The sequence below is a fragment of the Plecotus auritus genome (assembly GCF_963455305.1).
Source record: "Plecotus auritus genome assembly, chromosome: 7".
In the NCBI taxonomy this organism is placed as follows: Eukaryota; Metazoa; Chordata; class Mammalia; order Chiroptera; family Vespertilionidae; genus Plecotus; species Plecotus auritus.
This window is the reverse complement of record NC_137774.1, coordinates 60,330,842-60,347,551: the sequence shown is the minus strand read 5'-3', so window position 1 is coordinate 60,347,551 and position 16,710 is coordinate 60,330,842. Positions and strand designations below refer to the sequence as shown.

Genomic DNA, 16,710 nt, shown 5'->3' with positions numbered 1-16,710 from the left:
GTTAGATACATTTAAGTGTCTTTTTGTAAATTAAATAGTATATTCAACTGTATATAAGAAAAGTTAAAACAGGAAATCATTTGGGGGGTTGGAATGAATTAATTCAATTTACATTATTTTTAATGGGAAAAAATGATTTTGTTTTAGAACAAATCTCTTCCAGAACAGCCTTCTGGAATGCTTAAGTTTGAGAACTGAGGTTCCAATGTATAGTTGTCATAAACAAAGGGACAGGAAAAAAAAATGAGGTCACAGACTCCAGGTCTGACTCTATTTTTGTGTTTCTGGGCCAATGTTTGGCCTTATAAGAACATGTTCTTGAAGTAGCCACTAGAAGAATAAAGCGTCCCAAACTGCTTTCTATGCCCGCCCTTCAAAGCTGACCTCCAGTCAGCAATATCATCATTCCGCAAAGTCAATGCAAGCAACATTGACAATAAAAAGAGCTTTCACCTTTACAAGAACCAGATATTCCCCAGCTTAAGATGTGACTCCACATGACCCAAATTATACTCAACTGCCAATCTCCTTCCTTTAAAAGTCACTAATTAGTTTCAAGGAGCCCCAGGACAAATTAGGACAGAGATTTCTCTGGCTTGCTGCTAATACTGACAATTCATATTGTGGCCTAGATTTTAGGTAACTGTGTCCAAGATTTTAGTACAAAACTGAGGACCTTACTGCATCTAAAACTGGGGTCAGGGATGGTATCAAGGATAACTCAATTAGTTTTGACCAATGAAAACTGTTTATCTTTTTTGTATAACATGGTTCTTAAGGTACACAATGTGATGTTTTGTACATACTTGTACAATATGAAATGATTTCCAAAATCAAGTTAACACATCTAAAACCTGTCTACCTTTTTTTTTTTTTTTTTTTTTTTTTTGCAATGAAAATCCTCTCCAAGATCTACTCTCTTAAAAAATTTCACATATACAACACGGTATTATTACAGTCAACATGTTGTACATCATATCCTGAGAACCTATTCAACTTATAACTGAAAGTTTGTACACTGCCAGCATCTACCTAATTTCCCCAGCTCCTAACAACTACAATTCAATTCTATGCTTCTGTGAGTTCAACATTTTAAGATTCACGTATAAGTGAGATCATAAGTATTTGTCTTTCTGTGTCTGGCTTATTTCACTTAGCATAATGTTCTCTGGGCATATACATATTGTCACAAATGACAGGATTTCCTTCATCTTATGGCCAAATAATCACATTTTCTTTATGCATTCACCTTTCAAGACACTTTGGTTGTTTCCCTATCTTGGCTAATTCTGAATAATGCTGCAACAAATATGGGAGTGCAGATATGTCTTAAAGAACGGATTTCATTTTCTTTGAATACATAACCAGAGATAGGATTGCTTAGTCATATGGTAGGTAGGTCTACTGTTAATTTTTTTTCTGGAATTTCCTTATTGTTTTCTATAATGGCTGTACCAACAGTGTACAAGGGTTCCCTTCTCTCCACACCCTTGTCAACACTTCTTGCTTTTTTATAATAGCCATTCTTAGAGGTGTGAGATGATACCTTATTATGGTTTTGACTTTCATTTCCCTTGATAATTAGTTATGTTGAGCACCTTTTCATATACCCATTGGTCATTTACATGTCTTCTTTGAAGAAATGTATATTCTGGTTATTTGCCTAGTTTTTAATCAGGTTATTTGTGTTTTGCTACTTAGTTGTAAGAGTTCCTCATATATGTTGAACACTAACCCCTTATCAAATATAAGGTTGCAAATACTATGTTCTTCCATTTCATAGGTTGCCTTTAATCTTATTGATTGTTGCCTTTGCTGTACAGAAGCTTTATAGTTTAATGTATTCCAACCTGCTTATTTTTGCTTTTATTGCCCATATCACATATCCAATGACATTTCTGGTGTCATATCCAAAAATTATTGCCATGGAGTTTTTTTCTGTGCTTTCTTCTAGAAGTTCTATGTTGTCAGATATCACATTTAAGTCTTTAATCCATTTTGAGTGAACTTTTGTGTGTAATATAAGGGTCCAATTTCATTCTTTTGCATATGGACATCCAATTTTCCCCATTGTGTACTCTTTGCACCCCTGTCAAAGTTCAGTTGACTATGCATACTTTGTGTTCTTCTTCCTTTTCCATTGATCTCTGTGTCTGTTTTCATGACAGTACCATGCTACTCTCATTACTAGAGCTTTGTAGTACAGAGTGAAGTGAGAAGTGCCATGCCTCCAGCTTTGTTTTTTCTGCTCATGATTGCATTGTTTATTCAAGGTCTTTGTAGTTCCATATGAATTTTAGAATATTTTTTTTACTTTAATAAAAAATGTTATTGGGATTGAGAAGTACAGTTTGGTAGTCACAAAATAGTCAGGGGGTGTAAAGTACAGCCTAGAAAATACAATCAATAATCACTCTATATAAAAGCCTAATATGCTAATTGTCCCTCTGACCGTTTAACTGTTGGACCAGTCGCTATGACATGCACTGACCACCAGGGGGAAGATGCTCTGACTGGTAGGTTAGCTTGCTGCTGGGGTCCGGCCAATTGGGATTAGGCAAGGTGGGCCGAACATGCCCTAGAGCCCTCCTATAGTCCCTCCCCAGCCCCAACTGTGCACCAGTGGGGTCCCTTGACCTGGCCTGTGCCCTCTTGCAATCCAGGACCCCTCGGGGAATGTCGGAGAGCTGGTTTGGGCCTGATCCCTGCAGGCAAGGATCCATGAATCCATGCACCAGGCCTCTAGTATTGTAATAACTATGTATGGTGCCAGTTGGGCATTAGAAATATCAGGAAAAATACTTTGTAAAGTGTATGATTGTCTAATCACTATGCTGTACACCCGAAACTAATCTATGCTAATAAAAGGGTAATATGCTAATTAGACCAGACGTCCTTCTAGACAAAGCCACAGTGGCTGCAAGGGCCAAGGGCCGGCGGTGCGGGAGTGGTGGCGGTGCAGGAGAGGTGGCACCACAGCCCCTTTCACAGAGGTGGCACAGGAGAGGCCTCAATGCAGGCTGGTCCAGCACTGCAGCCCTTTCCACAGAGGCAGTAGGAGAGGGGGCTGCGTGGTCCCGGTTCCAGTGCTGACCCTTCTGCAGAAGCAGTGGAGTGGGCCCGGTCCCGGCACCATGCTTCTGCAGAGGCTAGATGGGGTGCAACCTGCTGTGCCTCGACCTCCCACAGCCCCTCCCCCAGCCGACCTGGCCCCAGATTGCACCCCCACCCACCGGTGGGCAGGGGGCAGGGCCAGCGCTAAGAAGTGAGGGCTGAGAGCCAGCAGCTGCAGTGGCGGCTATGAGGGCCAAGGACCAGCAGCAGCGGGGTGATGGGGGTGGTGCCTTCCCCTGATCAGCCCAGTTACCTCCCACAGAGGGAGTCCAGACTGCGGCTTAGGCCTACTCCATGTGGGGAGCAGGCCTGAGCCATCAGTAGGACATCACCTGAGGGCTCCTGGACTGTGAGAGGGGGCAAGCCGGGCTGAGGGACCCCCCCTCCCCAGTGCACAAATTTTCATGCACCAGGCCTCTAATATAAAATAATATTAAATTTAAGAAAATAAAAATAATGAAAAAATCGAAGGAGGAGGAGGAGTGGGTGGATGTCATTTGGATTTTGAAAGGGATTGCATTGAATCTGTAGATCATCTTGGATACTTTGGACATTTTTAAATTATTGGTTTCATTATAAAGTGTCTTGCAGAATGTCTTTTTGCATTAGCTTCATGAACTTGGATGTCCAAGTATCTCCCCAAGTTAAGAAATTATCAGCTATTATTTCTTTTTTTTTGAGATATAATTGACATAACATTTATTAGTTTCAGGTGTACAACATGCTTCAATATTTGTATACACCACAATAAGCCTAGTTAACATTTATCACCTTACATAGTTACAAATAATGTTTTCTTGTGCTGAGAATTTTATGATCTAGTCTTAACAACTTTCAAATACACAATACAGTAGTATTAACTACAGAACTTTGGGATGCATTATGTACCCAGCACTTACTAATTTAAAACTGGAGGTTTGTACCTTTTCCCCCCTTTACCCATTTCCTACCCCTCCTCCCACACACACATACCAGAGTTATTATTTCTTTAAACAAATTTCTGATCCCTTCTGCCTCTCTTCTCTTTCTGGAACACTGATTATCCTGATATCTGTACCATCACTTTTTTCAACTTTTTTTCCGTTCATCTCTGATTGGGTTATTTCAAAATTCCTGTCCTCCAGCTTGTTTGGTCTGTCTTCCATTTGATCTACCTCAATGCAATGTTCTCTATTGCATTTTTCATTTCTTTTTATTATTTAAATCTTTATTGTTGAGAGTATTACAGATATCCCCTACCATTAACCACCTCAACCCAGTTCCCACCCTGCCCCAGGCCTTTATCACCCTATTGTTTGTGCCCATAGGTAATGCATATATGCATGTATTCTTTGGTTAATCATTCCATGCCCGCCCTTCCCTCTGAGGTTCGTCATTTGTTCTATATTTCCATGCCTCTGGTTCTATACTATTCATCAGCTTATTTGTTCATTTAGATTCCTTGTTCATTTATTTTTATTTTTAGATTCAATTATTGATAGATATGTATTTATTGCCATTTTATTGTTCATATTGTGGACTCCTTTTCTCCTTTTCCCTCCTCCGCCTCTTCCTCCTCCTCCTTCTTCTTCTAGAACACCCTGCAACATTTCATGTAATACTGGTTTGGTGGTGGTGAACTCCTTTAGCTTTTTCTTATCTGTGAAGCTCTTTATCTGATCCTCAATTCTAAATAATAGCTTTATTGGGTAACCTTGATTATAGGTCCTCAATATTCATCACTTTGAATATTTCTTGCCTCCCTTCTGGCCTGCAAAGTTTCTGTTGAGAAATGAGCTGACAGGCATATGGGCACTCCCTTATAGGTAACTGACTGCTTTCCTTTTGCTGCTTTTAAAAATTCTATCTTTAAATTTTGACATTTTAATTAGGATGTGTCTTGGTGTGGGCCTCTTTGGGTTCATCTTGTTTTGGACTCTGTTTCCTGCACTTGTAAGTCTAGTTCTTTCACCAGGTAGGGGAAGTATTCTGTCATTATTTCTTCAAATAGGTTTTCAATACCTTGCTCTCTCTCGTCTCCTTCTGACAACCCCATGACGCAAATGTTGGTACGCCAGAAGTTGTCCCAGAGGCTGCTTACACTTTCTTCATATTTTGTGTTCTTTTTTCTTTTTGCTCTACTGATTGGGTGGTTTTTTTTGCTTGCTCATATTCCGAATTATTGATTTGATTCTTGGAATACTCTGATCTCCTGTTGATTCCCTGTAAATTATTCTTTATTTCAGTTAGCATATTTCTGACTGTTGCTTTTTCATGTCTTTGAAATTCTCACTAAGATTCTTGAAAGTCTCACTAAGTCCCCTGAAGCGCTTATTAAGATCTTTGAGCATCCTTATAACCATTGTTTTGAACTCTGTATCCAGTAGTTTGCTTGCTTCCATTTAATTTAGTTCTTTTTCTGGAGATTTCTTCTGTTCATTCATTTTTGACATGTTTCTTTGTCTCCACATATTGGCTGCTTCCCTGTGTTTGTTTCTATGGTAGAGGTGGTATGTCTTCTGGAATTGGTAGTGGCCCAGTGGCTCCACCTCCCCAATCACCTGAGCTGGGCACTCTAGGTATGTCCCTATGTGGGCTGTGTGCACAGTCTTCTAGTTGAGCCTTGATTGCTGTTGGAGCCTATGGGAGGAGTTGACCTCCAGGCCAATTGGCTGTGAAGACAAACTGAGACTACAATGGGAGAGCTTCTGTGCAGGGGCAAGGCCCAGCTATGAAGCAAGGAAGGTTGGTGCTAGGGTCAGATATGGGGCACAGTCACCAACGGCAACTTGTTTGAGAGATTTTAGCAGACTTAAGCCTGAGCCAAGGAAGGCCATTATTATGAAAAGGCTGCTGCAAACAGCTTTGGTGGGGCTGCAAATTGGATGAGGTGGGGTCTCAGTGAATCACCAAGGTGGAGCGAGCAGTGTCAGCCATGCTGATAGACACTCAGATATGGCTTCCAGTCATCCCTGTGACAGAGGTCCCTGCACAGGAACAATGACCCCTGCAAGCACCTCTGTCTGGGAGAAACTCGCTCCGGAGTTCATGCCCCAAAGCCAGATAATGCAAGTCCTCCCCCTATGTGTCTGGGTCCCTCAGTGCTGGAGCTCAGAAGTGGGACTGTGTAAGATTGTGTGTGGGCCATTTAAAAGGAACACCTGGAATTCCAGCAGTCTCCATGCCAATAAGTCACAATCCCCACTGGTTTTTATAACCCAAAGTTAAGGGAAATTCTCTTCCCAGTTCTGGAACCCTGGGATGGGGGTTTGATGTGGGGCTGGGACCCCTTGCTTCTCACAAGAGGCCTTGGAAATATACCTTCTGATTAAAGAAATGCCACATGTGGGTGTTGGAACAGCCCATTCTGTGCCTCTGCCCCTCCTCCCAGTCTCAATGTGCTTTCTTCTTTACTTCTCTAGTTGTAGGATTTCCATTCAGCCATATTTCAGGTGATTCTGAATGATGGTGGTTCTGTATTTTAGTTGTAATTTTGATGTGGTTGTGGGAGGCAGCAAGTACAGGCACTTACCTACACTGCCATCTTGGTTGTCTCTATTCTAATTTCCTTGAAATTCTAAGTCCCTTGAAACTCTTATTAAAATCCTTGAACATCCTTTTAACCATCGTTTTGAACTCTATATCTAGTAGTTTGCTTGCTTTCATTTTATTTATGTCTTTTTCTGGAGATTTCTTCTGTTCTTTTATTTGTGACATGTTTCTTTGTCTCCACATTTTGGCTGCTTCCCTGTGTTTGTTTCTATGTATTGGGTAGAGCTGCTGTGTCTCCTGGAATTGATAGAGTGGCCTTGTATAGTAGGTGTCCTGTAGGGCCCAGTGGCTCAGCCTCCCCAGTCACCTGAGTTGGGCACTCTAGTTGCACCCCTGTGTGGGCTGTGTGCAGGCTTGCTGTAGTTGACCCTTGATTGCTGTTGGCATTTCACTGGGAGGAATTGACCTCTAGGCCAACTGGCTGTGAGGACCAGCTTCAACCACAGTGGAAGAGTTGCTATGCAGGAGTCACCCCTATGGAGCAGGACTTGCTTCAGTGGGGCTTTGGTGCTCACTGAGCCTGCCCCTTGAGTGTGTTGCTGTGGAAGTGTAGAGTTGTAATCTGTGTTGTCTAAAGCTGTCCACTGGCTCTGGGGATCCCCTGGAGATGCAAAGTCAAACACTGCCTATGCCCTGCCTGGGACCATCCGTCAAGAGCTACAAGCGATCTGCAGATGGCTGCTACTTGTGTTGGGCTTGGAAGTGCCCAAGAGAGGGCAAGCTGTGAAACAAGGCAGGTTGGTACTAGTGCTGGGCCCCCAGTTGCCTCTCATTGAGAAGAATGGGCCACACTTATGCCAGCTGCTGTTTGAGCGATTTTAGGAAAGTCTGAAGCCTGAACTAGGACAGGCCATTCATATGGAAAAGCTACTGCAAACAGGTTTGAGTGGGGCTGCAAACTGTGTAGGGCAGGGTCTTTGGGAATCATTAGGGCAGCACCAACAGTGTGAGGCAGGCTGATGGAAACTGATATGGGACCTTCCAGTCGGCTATGCAACACGGAGGGTCTCAGCATAGCAACAATAACCTCAGTCAGCACTTTTGCCTGAGAGAAAGCCACCCCTGAGTTCTTGCCCATGTGCCAGACAATTCAGTTCCTCTTGGTATGTCCCTGGATCCCACAAACCACTGCCCCAGAGCTGGAGCTCAGAGGAAGTGAGTCTGAGTAAGTCCCTGCACCGGCCCTTTAAGAGGAACTGCCTGAGTCTCCAGCAGCCTCTCCTTCACTCAGCCAGACACCCCACTGGTTTTTACAGCCTGAAGTCAGATACTTCTCTTCCCAGTTCTAGAACCCTGAGCTAGGGAGCTGCTGTGGAATTGGGACCCCTCACTCCTCATAGGAGGCAGCCACAGCCTAGACTTAAAAAACGGCACACGTGGATGTCAGACCTGCCAGTTCTGCACCTCCACCCTCCTACCAGTCTCAATGTACTTTCTTCTTTACTTCTCTAATTGTAGAACTTACATTCAGCCAGATTTCAGGTGGTTCGAATGATGGTTGTTCTATAGTTATTTGTAATTTTGATGTGGCTGTGGAACGTGGCGAATAATGGCACTACCATCTTGGTTCTCTGCATTTTGCATTTCATTAATTGATTTCTACAGTTCCAGAGTTTTTCTTTGGTTCTTTTATAAGATTTCTATGTCTTTGATAAATTTCTTGGTTTGTGTATTTTTTCCTGATTTCATTGAATTGTCTGTTTTCTTGTAGCTCATTTAGTTCCTTAAAACCGCTTTTTTGAATTATTTACCTGCTAGATCATAAGATACCATGCATTTGAACTCAGTCATTGAAAGACTTCTTTGATGACATGTTTTTTAAATTATTTATGTTCCTTATAGTTTTGCATTGCTGCTTTCTCATTTGAAGCATCAGATACCTCAGATCTCTACAAATCGTTTTCAGATGGGCTCTGACTTGGTATGTATATACCTGCTCAGTACTTCTTATTTCTGCCTGTGGCAGAATTGTCATGCTTTTATGTTTCCTCTGGTTCTTACAACTCACTGGATTGCTCTGTTTTGTTTTCCTATCAGCATTCCATTTACTGGACTCACTGCCACATTTGAGAGTGTACACAGGAGCACCACAAACTGGGAGGGGGTATGGGGTGGTACTGGCAGTGTTGAGGCATCATTGGACCAAGTGGGGTGATCCTTGGCTGAGGTTCTCCCAGAGGCTAATGAGCAGAATTCATGCTGAAGTCTTGAGTGCAGTCAGCAGATGCTGTGTCCTCTTATGCCCTTTGATAGTTTTATCTTGTTCTTGATGTCCTCTCTTCCCCAGTCATGGCAGTCTCACATCAGTACTCAGGGTGTTGCTGGAGAGAAATAGGTTTCTCCAGCAGCATCCCCTACAGTGAGGAAGCCAGGCACCCACTCCTCTCCTTTCCCCTACACAAGAGTTAATCATTGGATAGTTCAACCCCATGCTGTGCCACCTTGGGGAATGGGTGGCACTGGCAGAGTTTCTTTTACCCTCCTGTTGCATTCGAACTTGGTTTTGTAAGTTTGTTTGCCTGTTTCTCCAATGACATGCTGGAATCACCCCTGGTGGGTTGCACTTTATATATTCTTTCTCGTCTGTGGGTATTTACCCAAGTCAGCACTCTGACTTTCCCCCTAACCACACCCAGGAGGGTTTGGAGCAGGTTTGCTGTCTCTGCTGGTTCTACGTTCATAGTGAGGTCTGTTGGCTTGTTACTGGATGCACATATGGGTGATACCCCTACCAGTCCCTCAGCATATATTGCTGGATCCCAAAACTCCCATCCTTTGTTCATGTATGGATGCCTAATTAGTTGTTTAAAAGAGAGAACAAATTGTAGGGATGTCTTAGCCACCATAATCTCAATGGTGTGCTTCTTATCAGGTGTCTAGACAAATGTGGCTCTTGCTGGGTCCCTGGGAAAGCTCCCACTGGGTCACTGAATGGGTCCCTAAGTGGTCCTGGCCTATGGCCGAGATGGACTAGAGCCACGTTTCAGGGCCAGTTTAAGATCTGAAGTCAGACTGAGGTCAGCGAGCCTGTATCCAGGTGCACAAGCAGACATGTCTCCAAACGAGTTCCTGGGTGGACAGGATTACTACCTCACCACAGATGAGAAGGGCCAGAGCCAGGAAACCAGTGCTAAAGAGTCTGTAGCCAGAATCAAGATCAATGGGCCTATTAGCTGAGGCCTGGGTGGGTGTGACTCCTCCCAGGTCCTTGGCTAATAGTGCTGACGGCAGGGCCAAGGCCAAACAGGACTATAACTAAATCCACATGGGGATGAGGCCATTTCCAGATGTGTGGCTGGGATCACAGTAAGTGATCCTGCCACCCTGTGCCAGCCTTCTCAGTCTTGAGCTCCACCAGGGTTCTGTAGCTTCTATATGGATCCCAAAGTTCCCAGAAAGGTCCTTTTGTCCATGGATAGCTACCAAATTATCCACTGCTGAGCAAGGAACCTCCTATTCTACTGCTTTACAGACGTCACTTGTCCCAGAGGGAAATGTACATGTCAGTGTCTTACTCAGTGGTAAGGAATCCAGGGCATCGAGAGTGAGGCAAGGAAAGTGCAATGCCAGAACCAGGATGAGGCCAGCGAAACACCCAGGCTTGGTTGTGCAAGGGTAAAATTTGGACCCTAGGTGCTCTACTTTACTGGCCCTAAGCTTGGTACTGGGAAAGTGAGGCATGAAAGAAGGGAAAGTAGAACAAGGTAGCACATTATGAAACTGGAACTGGCATAACAAGAAATATAATAAGAACTCTCTCAGAGGCTGTTTTCGTAACTACTGCATCTTAAGACAATCTGTTTGTGGGAAGAGGAGCAGGAGATCAATGTGTTATCTCCTTTTCATCTCTATCTTTCACTAATCAAATTTTGCCCCATGAAGTATTAATTCCCCTGAATTCTGGATCTTGTTCCCTGGCCTCTCCCAGGAACCACCAGGGAAATGTAAATCTCAATATGTCAAGATAGGTCAGACGTGGCCATTGGAGCAGCTCTGGCTCCTGCTGCACTGGAAATGATAGAGCCCTCTGGTCCTGGGGACTCAGAGTTCAAGCAGTGAAAAGGGAGTACAATGGGTGCAAGACTCTCCAATGGACATGAGCTAAGGCCAGTGAGCAGGTGGGGGCAGAAATTCTGATAAATAGTTACGTGGGGTCTAGTCTGTGACTGTGCAGAATATATATCACTAGAGGCCCATTGTACAAAATTCGTGCATTCAGGAGGGTCCATCAGCCCAGCCTGCACCCTCTCACAGTCTGGCAGTCGGACATCCTTAGTGCTGCCGTGGAGGCAGGAGAGGCTTCCGCCACCACTGCTGTGCTCGCCAGTTGTGAGCCTGGCTTCTGGCTTAGCGGTGCTCCCCCTGTGGGAGCACACTGACCACCAGGGGGCAGCTCCTGCATCGTGTGTCTACCCCCTGGTGGTCAGTGCGCATCATAGTGACCAGTCGTTCTGCCATTTGGTTGATTTGCATATTAGCCTTTCATTATATAGGATTACACAGCATATAAGGAATTTTTATAAAAGTTAATCATGTATTAAGACACATAAAAGAACAATAAATTCTGAGGAATCAAAATCTTAAAGACTTTATTCTCTAATTATCTATCCTATCTAATAAAAGAGTAATATGCAAATTAACCATCACTCCACTACACCCACAAGCCATGCCCACCAGCCAATCAGGAGCAAATATGCAAATAAACCCAACCAAGATGGCTACAGCCACTGAGAGCAGGAAGGAGGCTTGGGTTTCCCCGGCAATGGAGGAAGCCAAGCTTTCCGCCTGCCCTTGCCTGCCTAGGCCTCCACTCAAGGCTACAAAGTTTCAATGATAGAAGATACATAAATCCAAACAGAAATGGTGGCAGCCGTGGAGCTGGAAAGAGCAGGAGGCTAGGGTTGCCCCCAGCAATGGAGGAAGCCAAGCTTTCTGCACACCCTGGCCGGCCCAGGCCTCCACTTAAGGCTACAAAGTTTTAATTATAGAAGATATGTAAATCCCAAAAGAAATGTCTGCCACCACCGACCAAGCAGAAGGCTTGGCTCTGCTCCAGGCTACAAAGTTTCAATTGCAGAAGATAAATAAACCCCAGATACCAGGCCTCCACTTGGGTCACCGGGGGGCATGGCCGGCCTGCAAACCACCACAGGCCCCTTGCCCAGGCTGCCCCACGCCCCAAGGGAACCCCCACCCTGATCTGGGACACCCTTCAGGGCAAACTAGCTGGCCCCCACCCATGCAGCAGGCCTTTATCCTATCTAATAAAAGAGTAATATGCAGATTGACCATCACTCCAACACACAAGATGGCTGCCCCCATGTGGTCAAAGATCCTGCCCCCATGTGGACACAAGATGGCCACCACAAGATGGCCAGCAGGGGAGGACAGTTGGGAGCGACCAGGCCTGCAAGGGAGGGCAGTTGTGGGTGATCAGGCCAGCAAGGGAGGGCAGTTGGGAGGGACCAGGCCTGCAGGGGAGGGAAGTTGGGGGCGAATAAGCCTGCAGGGGAGGGCAGTTAGGGGTGACCAAGCCGGCAGAGGAGGGAAGTTGGGGGCAACCAGGCCTGCAGGGAAAGGCAGTTGGGAGGGACCCAGGCCTGTAGGGGAGAGCAGTTGGGGGGGACCAGGCCTGCAGGGGAGGGTAGTTAGGAGTGACCAAGTCTGCAGGGGAGGGCAGTTAGGGGCAAACAGGCTGGCAGGGGAGCAGTTAGGCATCAATCAGGCTGGCAGGGGAGTGGTTGGGGTGATCAGGCTGGCAGGCAGAAGTGGTTAGGGGCAATCAGGAAGGCAGGCAGGCGAGCAGTTGGGAGCCAGCAGTCCTGGATTGTGAGAGGGATCCCAGATTGGAGTGGGTGCAGGCTGGGCTGAGGGACACCTCCCCCCATGCACAAATTTCATGCTCCAGGCCTCTAGTATATATATAAAAGCCTCTAAGTGACTGTTTGACAGTTCAACTGGTAGCTATGACACGCAATGACCACCAGGGAGCAGGTGCTCTGGCCAGTAGCTATGACGCGCACTGACCACCAGAGGGCAGATGCTAAATGCAGGAGCTGCCGAGCTTTGGTGACTTGGCAGCTGTGGTTCTCGGGTGATGCACCCAGAACCAGAGAGGAGGGAGCCCGATTCCAGGTGCATCAACCAAGAACCACCCTCTCACAATCCGGGACCCCTCAGAGGATGTTGGAGAGCCAGTTTTGTCCCGATCCCTGCAGGACAGGCTGAGGGACCCCACCAGTGCATGAATCCATGCACCAGGCCTCTAGTAATGTAAAATATTTGGAAATAACCAGCAAAAAATTTAAAAATTTTCATATAAGCACTTCCAGTTCTAGCTATGATAGAGTAGCTTACATAAGATTAAACTTTCCCACTGCATAAAAGTTGAACAAAATCTATAAAACTGCTTGAAATGCACAAGGTGAATGCCATATTCACCCTGGTATTGTCCCTGAAAGCAACTGCCAAATGTTGCTGATTTACTGAGTTGAAGAAAAAGAGGTGAGAGTTCAGGCTGCCAAAATGGATGGGACTTCAGAGGCAAAATACCAAAGAGAAGAGAATAGCAGAGAAGTGAGGTGAAAATTCAGCATGTATATTCCCCTGAAATCAGTGGCCAGCTCTGACCCTGGGCATGCACAGGGTAAGACTGCAAGAAACCAGCAGGTGGCAGGACACAATGCTGGGCAGTGATTACAACAGCTGGGCAATGCTCAGAGCAAGAATGGAGTTCACGCCTCACTAAGGTAGGCAGGCTTCAAAAATATTCCAGACTTCCAGCTGACCCCCAGGTGGGCCACACCCTAGGAGCAATGACCACACCCTAGGAGAAGAGGTATCCCTCAAAAGTAAAGAGAAAACTGAATAGAGCAGTCCTTACTGGAACTCAAACCAGTCTTCACTGGAATCAAGTTGACAGCCATCCAGAAGAAAACTTAAACCCCAAAAAGCCTCTAATACTTTCACCCTCAATTTTTTGTCATTAAAATATAAGATATATAGGAAGGTAAGAGGGGGAGAGGGAATGGGAGACATCTGTAATACTGTCAACAATAAAATAAAAAAGGTTCATAAATAAAGTAAAATAAATACATATAAGATCCTATCTAATAAAGAGGGAATATGCAAATTGACCGTCATGCCATCACAAAATATGGCAGCGCCCATAGCCACAAGATGGTGGTGCCCAAGTCCCCTCAGGCCCGCTGGAGTTCCCCAGTCCTATCAGCCCAGCCGAGGGGCGGCAGGTGCATTGTGCGGCCGGACCTGCCCTCAGCCTCCAGCCGCCCAGGTTTGGCCCAAGGTGCAGGGAAGCCTCGGAAGGCAGCTGCCCAGCCGCCCAGGGCCGCCTGAGGCTCAGGTAACCAGGACCAGCCAAGGCTTGCACTGCCAGCAGTGGCAGCAGCAGAGGTGTGATGGGAGCATTGCCTTCCCCTGATCCTCCTGCCTCTGTAGGCTCCTGGACTGTGAGAGGGGGCAGGCCAGGCTGAGGGACCCCCCTCCAGCGCATGAATTTTCATGCACCAGGCCTCTAATATGTTATAAAACAGAACTCAATGACTTAAGAGAAAAAAAATGTACACAAGTAATCTAGATATCAGAACTTTTTGGTAGGGATTCTAAAGTTACTATAGTTAATATAGCTAATAAATTTAAAAATAGAGTATTTTTTTAGAGAGAAATGGAAAATTTCAGAATTGAGAAATATTTTTAAAGCAATTCAACAGAAAGATTCCATGACCTAATAATTTCAAAATATATAAGCAAAAAGGAAATTTTAATATTATTTAAATATGTATAACCTTTTAAGTATTGATTACACCTAGTTGAAAATATAATACCCTCCTCAACAACTAATGGAATAAGTAGGTAGAAAATAGTGAGAACACAGGAGGTTTGGAAAGCATGATGATTAACCAACTTGACCTAGGTGACATTCATAGGTCACCACAAGCAAATGCTACAGAACACAGTCTTACATATGCACATGGACCATTTATCAAAATACTCTATAAACTAGCCATAAACAACTCTCAAAATTTCAAACTGACATTATAAAGTGTATGCTCTTATTCAAGGAAATTAAAATAAAAGCAACAACAGAAAGATAACAACTAATCCCCAGATGTTTGAAAGTTAAATAATATACTTCTAAAAATTCCATGTATCAAAGAAGGAATCAGAATGGAAATTTCAGAATATTTTGGGTAACCCAGAGTAGCCTGTAAGAGACTGAATTTATTAGAATATTTGTGGTGTATTCTTAAAAAAATATTGAGATTTTGCATTCTTCAGTTTCAATGGTGTTTTTTTAATAAAAAATATTTTGAGATGTCACCTACTCTCAAGGACTCTCAAATCCATTGAGAAACAAACAAAAAAAAGATTGAAAAAATATACGCTGCAGAATAAATATATGTGTATAAAGAGAAGGGGCACTGGAGAGATGCCCACCAAACTTCTGATGATTTTTATTTCTGGGAGGAAGAGGAGAGAAATTGAGTTAAGAATGTGAGGGTAAGTGAAGAATGGGGAACTTTTATAATAATTCTAAATAGCCGGAGTCTTTTATATAGCATTCCTCTGTGACTCGGGCAACATTTTTATCTAAGCAATGTTTGAAATAACTGACAACTTTGTATGCATCCAGAAGGAGGACTTCTGCTTATGCTGTCCCTCTGAATACCTTTGACACACCATCATGTACCCCTGGAGTTATACTTCCCAAGGTTTAAACAACACAACTAGAAACAAGGAAGATTGAGTATCACAGGATTGGATAATCTAGAATAAAATAAATTGATCGTCTAGTTTTTAAATACTACTATTTGCTTTGAGATCTAGGAAAATATATTTTTATACGAATTTAACTCTCAAGTTTAACCAAGCCATATTATTATACTTAGGAGATTATTACCTGTTATGATGACATCCTAAATGTTTTACTTGGAAGATTATGCCTAGTGAAAAGGTTGCAAGTGTGTCTTCACTGAAACAATTTAATAATGCTTTTTTCCCCCAGAAAACCTTAATTTCTAACCTTTAAAATCGTAGTGTAAATCTCTTTTCACAGTTTCAACGATATCCTTCACCACAACACTTTTGGAAGGCACAAAAGCCATTTCCCACACCCTAGAAGGGACTTCTCTGAGGAATACAGGCAGCTGATCAACAGGCTGCCGGGAGTAATTGAAGGGCCCACTCTTCGTGATAGCTGCAAACCTGCGTGTTAACAGAAGCACGCCAACGAACAGGAGCGTCAGGACGAGCTCGGCGACCAGAGCAGTGCACTGCCGGCGCTAGGAGAGGAAAGGAGACTGTTAGCCGAAGAGCATATTAACTTTGCAAGTGACTGGTTATTTGATATTAACAGCCTTTTCATAAAAAAAGATATAGATGGGAAAAAAGAAAGGCTCAATATACTAGTACACTAGCAGCAGTTTCCTGCACTGTCTTTTTCTCTCCTCCTATGAGTCATTCTGCTGTTCTTTCACTCTCCGAGGACCCCACTTATGTGCAAGAGATAAACCCGCTCCAGAAACTGCCACAGTATGAATGAAATGCAGTGACTGGGCTGTCAGATTATTCCCATGATCATTTCTTAGATGTTGCAATAATCCTATAAATAGCTCAACTTACCTTTAAAATAAAATTCTTCCACAGAAGAACCATAAATTTGTTCAAACCCAACAAATCCATTCTTCAACTCTAAGGAGGAAGTAAAAGTTTTTTTAAGATTCTCTAAAAAAGGTAAATTTTAGACAATTATTTAAATTTGAAATACTTAATTTTCTCATCAGTCTTAAAGGATGACAACAGAAACAAAAAAACATTTGAAATATTTGAGAAGTTGTTTCTCCTTACATTTTTAATTTACTCAGCATCTACTGAGCTTCTAATAATGTACGAAACTTCAAGCACAAGAAATGATCAGTGAGTTACTGATGCAAGTTTCCAGGTAAATTTGGCCAGTAGCTTTTCCAATTCTTATCAAAATACTAATTCAGAAACAATACAAAACAAATCATCACCATCAACAAAAAGCAAATTAAAAGAAAAAAC

At 43.7% G+C, this 16,710-nt stretch overlaps 1 protein-coding gene across 1 annotated transcript in view; it reads right to left on the bottom strand.

Annotated features, from left to right (window-relative positions):
• LOC308252651 (phospholipid-transporting ATPase ABCA3-like) overlaps positions 1–16,347 on the bottom strand; it is a gene marked incomplete at both ends in the record, with an annotated part of 346,909 nt that extends 330,562 nt beyond the window's left edge. Inside the window, 2 exon segments of the mRNA XM_080677416.1 lie at positions 15,689–15,947; positions 16,288–16,347. Of these exon segments, the coding sequence (XP_080533542.1) occupies positions 15,689–15,947; positions 16,288–16,347 (319 nt within the window).
• Positions 16,348–16,710: the final 363 nt, after the last annotated feature.